The sequence below is a fragment of the Meles meles genome, chromosome 18 (assembly GCF_922984935.1).
Source record: "Meles meles chromosome 18, mMelMel3.1 paternal haplotype, whole genome shotgun sequence".
Lineage (NCBI taxonomy): Eukaryota > Metazoa > Chordata > Mammalia > Carnivora > Mustelidae > Meles > Meles meles.
In genome coordinates this window covers 20439870-20449335 of record NC_060083.1, presented here as the reverse complement: position 1 = coordinate 20449335, position 9466 = coordinate 20439870, and the positions used below count along the sequence as shown (strand labels likewise).

The window sequence follows — 9466 nt, the reverse complement described above, 5'->3', positions numbered from 1 at the left end:
AGCTCAGCATTCAGGGATTTGAACAGACAGAAGTTTTGTTGGTGTTTTGTTTTGTTTTTCATTTTCTTGAGTACCTAAAAATTGCAATTCTTCATTATAGGACACTGGTTAGAAATCATTGCAATATTTCCTTTTATTCCATTATTTTTTAAATAACCACAATTTTGTCTATCCAACAATTTATCCTACAAACTCGTTTGTCATACGCACTCTATAGTTTTAAGAGAACAAAAATTACTTGGTCATTGATTGAAGGCTTTCACATTAAAGCATGGTTGGGGGGCGCCAGGGTGGCTCAGTGGGTTAAAGCCTCTGCCTTCGGCTCAGGTCATGATCTCGGGGTCTTGGGATCAAGCCCCACATCGGGCTCTCTGCTCAGCGGGGAGCCTGCTTCCCATTCTCTCTCTCTTCCTGTCTCTCTGCCTACTTGTGATCTCTGTCTGTCAAATAAATAAATAAATAAATAAATCTATCTTAAAAAAAAAAAAAGCATGGTTGGAAAACTCACTGCTTCTGGACACTTCTCTCTGTTCCATTCCTATATGCTATTTTTAAAAAATTTAAAAAAAGGAATCCTAATTGAATCCTAATCTAATTTAACACAAAGGCTTTTGGAAAGTTCTTGTTTTTAAAAGTTTTTCAAAGGGTGCCTGAGTGGCTCAGTTGGGCATTTGACTCATGGTTTTGGTTCAGATCCTGATCTCAGGGTCGTGGGATCAAGCTCCACATCTGGCTCCACGCTCAGCATAGAGTCTGCTTGAGATTCTCTCCCTCTCCCTCTGCCCATTCCTGCCACTTGCGTATACTCTAATAAATAAAATCTTTAAAAAAAAAAAAAAAAAGGAACTCCCTGCAATTCCATCGCATAATCGTTTCCATTTGTTCGTGTTAATCCTTGTCACTTGCATATGCAACTTTTTCATCTTTACAGTATTATCAGAGCAGCTTTATAGTATGTATTTTCATTAGTATTTTTCCATTTCATTACTTTTTCCCCCTTACTTCCCATCTCACCCCAAGATAACCAACGTTCACAGCCTGGAGAATTACCTTCTACATCTCTCTGTGCTTGGCTCACCCAATGAGGGGTGGGGTGGGGGGGGTGGCGGGCACCAGAACACTATTGAATCAGAACAACTGACTAAGCTCCCTCTTTCTCTTGCTCTCCTGACACACCCAAGACGCTACTGCCCTCCTACCCACTTTGTTGGAAACAACCAAAAGGAGGAACCGCAAAGATTAACTCCTACAAAACTAAAGTGTCCTAGACTTTCAGCTGCTCCTCGGATCACAGCAGCAGCACCTGGTGAATCTCCTTTGCTCAGCCTCTCACGCACATGGGCTTTTCCTACCCCATTTTCTTCCCTCCCTCCAACACCCATATACTCTCTCACCTCACGACTTGTACCTCTATTCACTTTTATTCAGTTTTAGCTGCCTCGCTGCTCCAGCTTATGCATGGGCCAACACAACCTGTCAAAGCACAGCCTTGCTGTTCTGCCATCTATCCTCCTCAAGCCCCCAACATTTCTTGGCTCAGTTTCTCAAGTTCTCCTTTTCACACCAAAATGCTCATTTTCACACTGGTCTAATCAGCTCCAGCACTGGGAGGAGGAGGAGGAGGAGGAAAGAAAGAGTTGCGTGGTGATATGGTCTATGACTGTCCCTTTAGCAACGGTGGTAGAGGGAACATTTTTTCTCCCTGGGACGGTTTTGGTCAGGAGGCCCCTCACAGCGAAAGCCACCACTGTCCCTCATAAGGTTCTGCCCTGCTCACACACTTCATAGGGCACACACTTTGTTCACACACTTTGTTCTTGATTCAACTTCAAGAGGGAGGCAGGGGGGTAAGAAGCAATCCCCGAGCCGGCCAGAGAGGCAAAGGCAACTTAGGCTGCTGCATCACAGACCTGCCAAGGCACAGCCCCAGAACCCACTTCCAAGCTGGTACTCACAAGGGGTTGAGCAGCCGAGGAAAGCACACCTCAGACTCATGTGTGGGGTTACGGCATGGCTCTGCCACTTCCTGGCTCTGGGATCTTGCCCAAGTCAAAACATTTTTTTTTTTAATATTTTATTTATTTGACAGAGAGAAATCACAACTAGGCAGAGAGGCAGGCAGAAAGAGAGGAGGAAGCAGGCTCTCTGCGAAGCAGAGAGCCCGATGCGGGGCTCGATCCCAGGACCCTGGGATCACGACCTGAGCCGAAGGCAGAGGCTTTAACCCACTGAGCCAACCAGGCGCCCCCCAAGTCAAAACATTTTGAGTCTTGTTTTCCTCATCTCTAAAATGACACAATTTAGGGGTGCCTGGCTGGCTCAGTCAGGAGGAGCGTGCAACTCTTGATCTCAGGGTTGTGAGTTCAAGTTCCCCATTGGGTATAGAGATTACTTACAAATAAAATCTTGGAAAAATAAAATAAGGCAATTTTTTTTAAAATGTGACTTCATATAGTAATTGTAAAGAGCAAAAAATTAAATGGAAAATAAGCTTGAAAGTCCTTTCATCAATTGAGAGCTATATAATTGCTGGTTTAATTTATTTGCCATTTCATGTTCTAGCTTGCTGAAAGTCCTTGTTAACTAAGTAAATGGTCAACTCTTCATCAACAGGAATAGAAATCAGCCACAAAGTCACCAACATGACTTGGATTCTACACTCTGGCCAAAAAATTCTTTTCTTCCATAGAGTAGTTTTAAGGGTCCGAGTACGTCCAATCTTAAAATGTAAGCTAGGGACTTTAACTGAAGAAATAAGGCTTTGCTGGTTAAGTATCCAATTAAAAGGGGGGGGGGGTGTAGTAAACAAAAGCATATCAAATTTTTTCTACCTTTATTTATAAAGAACACAACTCCTCCTGACACAGACACAAACATTCACATGTCCCAAGGAGGACCTCATGAAAAACAATGACAACGACAACAGAACGGGACATTGGGGCCTTAGTTAACACCAGTCTGTGTGTCCGACTTGGGGATCACTGGGAATGTGTCCTCAAAGGTGACCTCTCACCTCAATGAAAGGAAGAGAGACCTTCATCTGGAGGCAGGCCCACCCACCAGGCAAACAGCTGCAGACTCAATCTTCAGCATCATCAAACTGTCCCGTTTCGAAGACCATCTTGGAATAATGGGGTATCAGCGGAGGTGGATGGTGCCAACTGGGGTCATAGACCATGTCCCCTTGCGGGGCACAGCACACCCAAGGTTTGACCTCTTGAGAAATGCAACCCTGGATGTCATCGGCATCTGCAAGCAATTTAAAGAAAAAAAAAATTAGAGGTAGGAGGGCAGGGGAGACAGACACTTGCAGTTCAAAAGCACACACACACAGAGCCCTCCTTGGATTGCAAACGCGTGCGGTCTGAGGACCCCCCTGGGTGGTGCTTCTCAGAGCAGAGCCCTTAGCAGTGCAGAGGCTGCAAATGCAGAAGACAGCACTTCTCTCTGCAGCTGCTAGATTCACACAGATATTTTAAGAGTCAACTACAAAATTTGCATTTTTTTTTCCAATATGAAGAGAAGCTGTCGCAGACCTTTCAGCCCTGTACCAGGTATCAGGCTAAGCTCAGAGACTGGGTCCGTCTTCCAAACTGCCTGCCTTTAGGGTAATACAATAGGAGGCTCTCCGAGCCTTGGTCTACGACCCTTGAAATGCCACACCTACCGTATGGATTCCCTTGATCTGCCTTCAACTCCAAGTCCCAGTCCTCGTTAAAAAGATCAGCAGCCTGTTCCTTGGGCGGACGGTCGGACACCCCTTCTGACAGCTCCCAGGTATTCAGGTCCCCGTCAGAATCCTCCTCATCCACAGCAAACCCTTCCTCTTCTGAGTGCGTGCCCTCATCGTGGGTAGGACTACCATTAGGGATGTTCTGTGCTCCACTGGCTAAGGAATCAACAGAAGGAAGAAGGCCTGAAAAAACCACGAGCAACAATACAAGGCCTACTTGTGTGCTTGGAAAATGTCTGGCAGACTTTTGAGAGGGCAAGAGTGAAACAAGGGTAGAGTTCCTAAGCCACCTGAACACTTAAAAAAATATGTTCTGTTTACCTTTCTCGAACAAGGGTTGATCATTTTTTCAATAAAACATTTTGCCTTAAATGCGGCAACTGCAAAGTCTTGTAATTCACACAGGGAATCAAGTACAGTTTATGTGTTTTGGTAGTTTACAGGTAATTGAGGCAAAGGGCATCTGGACAAATGACAAGCTTTCACAATACAAACTTGAATTTGTACTCTTCTATTTCTTGTTCATCCTCAGGGAGCACAGGACAAGGGGACAGCAGGAGGAAAGCGGGCAGAAGGGCAGAATCCATACAGTCACAAGAGACAGCTATGTCTCCTCGTCCCAATACCGGGGAGGGCTGGAAGGTATAATTTCAAAAGGTCTCAAAATAATGGAAGAAAGTTTGGGGGAGGATAACGGACCTCCCAGCACATCGAGCTATGGTGATGGCAGGTCAGAGCTGGGAAAAGAATTAGCCTAAACACAGCTATGCTATAACACTGTAAAATAATGGCAGCTATAAGCGAAAAAACAATAGTTCAGGGCACGGGTTTTGAAGCCAGACTACCCCGATCCGAATGCGAGTTGTGCCAATTATTATTGTGTGACTGAGTAGAAACAGACTCCACCAAGCCCTCCAGAACTTAAAACACATGGGGCACCTGAGTGGCTCAAAGCCTCTGCCTTCGGCTCAGGTCATGATCCCAGGGTCCTGGGATCAAGCCCTGCATCGGGCTCTCTGCTCAGCAGGGAGCCTGCTTCCCTTCCTCTCTGCCTCTCTGCCTACTTGTGATCTCCGTCTGTCAAATAAATAAAATCTTTAAAAAGAAAAAAACAACAACAACAAAACATAGAACTAGCACACAGCCCAGCAATTCCCCTCTTAAACAGATATCCCAAAGAATTGGTAACAGGTATTTAAACAAGACTGATCCAAAAATATTCTTGACAGCACTGTTTGCAACCACCAGAAGGTGGAAACAACCCAAATAAATGCCCATCCACAGGATGAATAACCAAGCAAGATGTAGCGCATCCAGATGATGGAAGGATTCAGCCATAAAAAGGAATGTACTGATTCATGTTCCATGAATCAATCTTGGAAATATTATGCTGAGCGGAAGAAGCCAGACGTAAAAGGTCACATGGGATATCATTCCACTGACATGCAATTCACATGCACCTGTCCAGGACTGGGAAATCCATGGAGACAGAAAGCTGATCAAGGTCGCCAGGGGAAGGGGGCATAGCTACTTATCGGGTACAGGGTTTCCTCCCAGGGTGCTGAAAATGTTCGGGAACTAAGCCATGCTGGTTACACAGTGTTGGGACTAAATGCCACTGAACTGTACGCTTTAAAATTGCTAAATGTACACCTTATTTGTGTTTGACCACATTTTTAATTTTTTACTCTGTGCCTCAGTTTTCTCATGTCATCTGTAAATATGAAGACAGGACTGTTGTGAGAGTTGTTTGTTTGAAAAAAAGGGCTAACTGGGACACCTGGGTGGCTCAGTTAAGCCGCTGCCTTCGGCTCAGGTCATGCTCCCAGGGTCTCGGGATCCAGTCCCAAGTCCGGCTCCTTGCTTAGCAGGGAGCCTGCTTCTCTACCTCTGCCTGCCACTCTGCCTGCTTGTGTGTGCTCGCGCGTGCACGCACTCTCTCTCTCTTCCTCTCTCTCTCCGACAAATAAATAAAATCTTAAAAAAAAAAGAAAAAAGAAAAAAAGGGCTAACGGGAAAAGAACCACTTTGAATTGTACCTGGCCCTGACTCTGCAAGTGTCAGCTGTTATGACCACACCTACATGCGGGCACGGGGCCGTTTCAGGACCAGCACTAAGCAACTGGAGTTCCTGTGATGATGGTAATTTTCTCTCATCTGTGCTCCAACAGGCTAGCTAGCAAGAGCCACATGGGACTGCTGAGCACTTGAAATGTGGCTAAAGTGAATAGGGAACTGAGGTTTTCCTTGTATTTCATTGTAATTCGCTGAGATTTAAAGAGTACCAGTAGCTGGTGGCTATTACAGCTCTAGAGGCCCCACCCGACCTCAGAACCAGCCTCTGAGGTTAAGCAATAGTATCCCCATTTTAAAGAGGAAGAAAGGATAAATGACTTATCTAAGGCCTCAAAACTCAAGCCCAGGGCTCTGAGCTGGAGCTCAAAGTGAAAATAATGTTGCCTGGCTCCAAAGACCACGCTGCCCCAAGCTGCCTTTCTCAGAAGGGAAGGGTTTGAACACAAGGTCATGACCTCCCTAAAGAAAGCTCCAGTGGGGCTACCACAGAGGGACACCGTGGAAACACTGGGCAGAAAACACAACTCAGCAGCAAAGAGAACTGGCTGGGAAGAGGAGGCCAACAAGATGTACCGATGGTCCCTCTCTTCCTCACTCCCTTGGTCTGTCTCCCCATCCAACCCCACCCCACCCCCACTATCTCCACCGGCTACTTGCCTAGCCGATCCATGGCCTTCTCGGCCTCTCGCTCCTGCCCGGAATGGTCCGCGGGGGCAAAGCTGGCCTGCAGGAAGGAGAGACGGTTACCCAGGACTTGTATGTGTACCCAGGACTCTCGTGCCCTCGCCTCTGTGAGGATGGGGCTGGGGCTCTGCAACCCCCATTTCTGCTTTGCCCTATGAGAGGCGGCAAGCCCTGAGGCGGAAAGGTGTTACTCCCTCCTACTCCTGCGGACACCACCCCAGTGACACTCTGCCCCCCAGGGACACTCGGGGCCGCTCCTTCTGGTTTAGAGTTTGCCAACACTGGCTGAGCCAACCTCCTCATTGGGCCCTCAGGCTCCCTCCTCCGCCTTCCGAGACCCCAGCCATGGCTATGGGCAGCAACGCCTCCTCAGAAGTTGGAACTTCAGCCCTGCGAAACCTCCCCTCTGAGCTTGTAAATTGTAATCATTCCAACCTCATTCCTTCGTTCCCTAAGCCCTCAGGTCGGTAGCCGTTTCCTGCAGTTGCTACGTGCACCATGTTCATTTTTACCTTTTCAGTGACTTCACTTTCTAGCAAATTCTGCCTCCTGATACATGGGGGCAGGAGAGCTGTAATTCCTTAGTATGCTGAAGGGAAGTCTTCTTCCCCTACTGCCAACCATCTGCTTCTCTGCTCCCATCACTCAAAAGTTCCTGAAATCCCATCACCTCCTAGATCGCTGTGTAAATGGAATAAGAAATGTTCACAGCCTGCGGATTAAAGATCTGGTTTCACTCCCGGCTCTGCCATTCGTTCAGAGTGTGATCTCCGAGAGAGAACCTCAACCACCATGCCTGGGATTCCTTTCCCAGAAACTGGAGATAACTGTTCTGACCTTGCGGGGGCTTATGATGAGGTAACACTTATGACAACACCTGGCACCCTGCAGGAATGGAATACTGGTTGAATTTAAACCCACCTTCTTTGCTTCTACCTCTAAAGTGCACTTGGCACCTGCCCCAATTAGCTGATGACCTAGTCCTCCCTTAATGAGTAAGTTCTACCTCCTGTAGTCAGTGACAACCCCTGGTCACAGCTACAGGTCAGCTGGCAGCATCTCTCATGTGCACCACTGCCGTAGCTCCCTGCCCTCCCCACTCACCCACCCTAACCAGCCTTAACAGTATCAACCACCACTCTGCTCAAAAATCTTCAACAGCCCTCCACGTGGGCACATAAAATTGGCCATGGCATTCACAACAATCCATCAACGCCCCTCAGCCTGTTGAGCATAGTCCTCTCCCCTGGCCCTGAGGCTGTGCCACCCAAGCTCCCACCCATCTGCTCTGTCCTTCTTCATCTCCCCGCCTCTGCAGGCGCCACCAACCTGTCCCCTTGGAGAGGAAGCCCATATCCTTCTGGCTACATTCTGATGGAATCACGATCATCCTATGCGCACTCCAAAGTAATTTTTGTATAAGTCTATCACTGCATTTTTCCTACCTTACTCGGGTTTAGTACCATCTCTGATGCTTAAACAAGCATTCCCTTCCTCTCTCCGGTTAATAGCCGCGTCTATCGTGGCGCGGCACGACACTAAGCGCCGGGTTATCAGCACTCAGCAGAGGGTTCCTACCCTCACGGAGTTCACCATCCAGCAGGGCTGACTGACTATAAACAGGGACAGGTGATGACAGTAATAACGGTCTTTTGAAACAGCAGGAGCTGTCTGGCGCGCAAATGAAAACAAGTTTCTGGAACCCCTGCGTCAAGCCGGGCCTTGGGTTTCAGTAAACAGAAAAGGAGAGCGCGCCTCAGACGTCATGTGGTGCTCAGGGTGAGCCGTGGATCCCCACCCGTGGTCCCAGGTCCAGCCGGAACAGCGCGCTGCTCGCCGCCCTCACCTGGCCCCGGCCCAGGCCCCCGGCAGCGGCCCCCAGCTCTCGGCCATCAGCATCACCTCCCATTCAGCGAGTACACAGAGACGCCCCCGCGAAGGCCGGCCCGCCCCCTGCCCCCCACCCCGCTCGCTTTCCCCTGCCCCCCCCCCCCCACGCCCTCGGCCGCCGCGGCCCGGCAGTTTCCAGCGCCAGCGCGCGCCCAAACGGCGTTCCCCCGGCCCCGCGGCCCCCACTCCGCCCCGCCCCGCGTCGCCCCGCCTCGCCCCGCCCCGCCTCGCCCGGCCGGCGAGCCCCGCAACTTCCCGCCCCGCGCAGCTGCCGGCGGCCGCGCTCACCCCCGGGCTGGGGGGCGCCTCCCGCGCGCTCGGCACTGGCGGACCCCGAGGCGGCTCAGCGGCCCCCGGCGCCGGGGCTCCGGCGGCCTGACGGTCCATGCCTGGCGGCCCGCGGCTCGGCGCCCTGGACGCTGCTCGGCCACGTGACGCGCCCGCCTGGCTGCCAGCCCGAGGATACGCCGCGGAGGGGCCAATCAGCCGGGGGTGCTGCGGCCGAGGGGGGCGGGACCCAGGTCACGAGGAAGCCAGGGGCGGGGCGGCGCGGGAGAGGCGGGGCGCGCGCGACAGCCTCAGCCCACTACCTACGGGTCCTGGGATCGGATTTTTGTCGCTCCTGCCTGTGCCCATCCCAGCTGACGGCTAGCTGGGTCTGCGGTGCCGGCTGGGATCCCTGCCCCACCACGCTGGGTGTGCTTCGGCCTCTGAACCTCGAATTCCTGTTAGGTCATTCAATCACCCGAGTCTACCTGCTAAGTCTACGAAACTCAATTCTCAAAAGTTTGAATGCATTTGAGCTCCAACCACAGTTCACTCTCGATCACAGGTGTAGAACTCAGACTGTAATGGGACCATAACCCACCCACAAATGGATGTGCCCAGGGATTCTCCACCCTAAATTATGATAGTTCTTATAAAGGTAATAGATTAGAAACCAGGACAGATGATGAAAACAATGTGCACACACCATATGACAGTCCCCTTATCCCTGAACATTCTGTGCTGTCACAGTAGCCTGTTCTGGGCTCCAGTTGTTTGTTTTTGGTTTTTTTTTTTTTAATGCTGAAAGCCTGACCC

The 9466-nt window shown here is 50.0% G+C and overlaps 1 protein-coding gene across 2 annotated transcripts; it reads right to left on the bottom strand.

Moving 5' to 3' along the window:
• Nucleotides 1-2816: 2816 nt before the first annotated feature.
• Nucleotides 2817-8811, bottom strand: COPRS (coordinator of PRMT5 and differentiation stimulator). Of its 2 annotated transcripts, none has more exons than XM_045985490.1 (4): nt 8672-8811; nt 6467-6533; nt 3668-3889; nt 2817-3249 (listed from the first exon to the last, which is right to left on the bottom strand). In XM_045985490.1, exons 1-4 carry the CDS (start codon nt 8768-8770, stop codon nt 3080-3082), a joined length of 558 nt encoding a protein of 185 aa, XP_045841446.1. In that variant the 5' UTR covers nt 8771-8811; the 3' UTR covers nt 2817-3079. The 2 variants fall into 2 exon arrangements, with proteins under 2 accessions (XP_045841446.1, XP_045841447.1); XM_045985491.1 differs by lacking the exon at nt 8672-8811 and adding an exon at nt 8340-8455.
• Between the last annotated feature and the right edge of the window lie 655 nt (nt 8812-9466).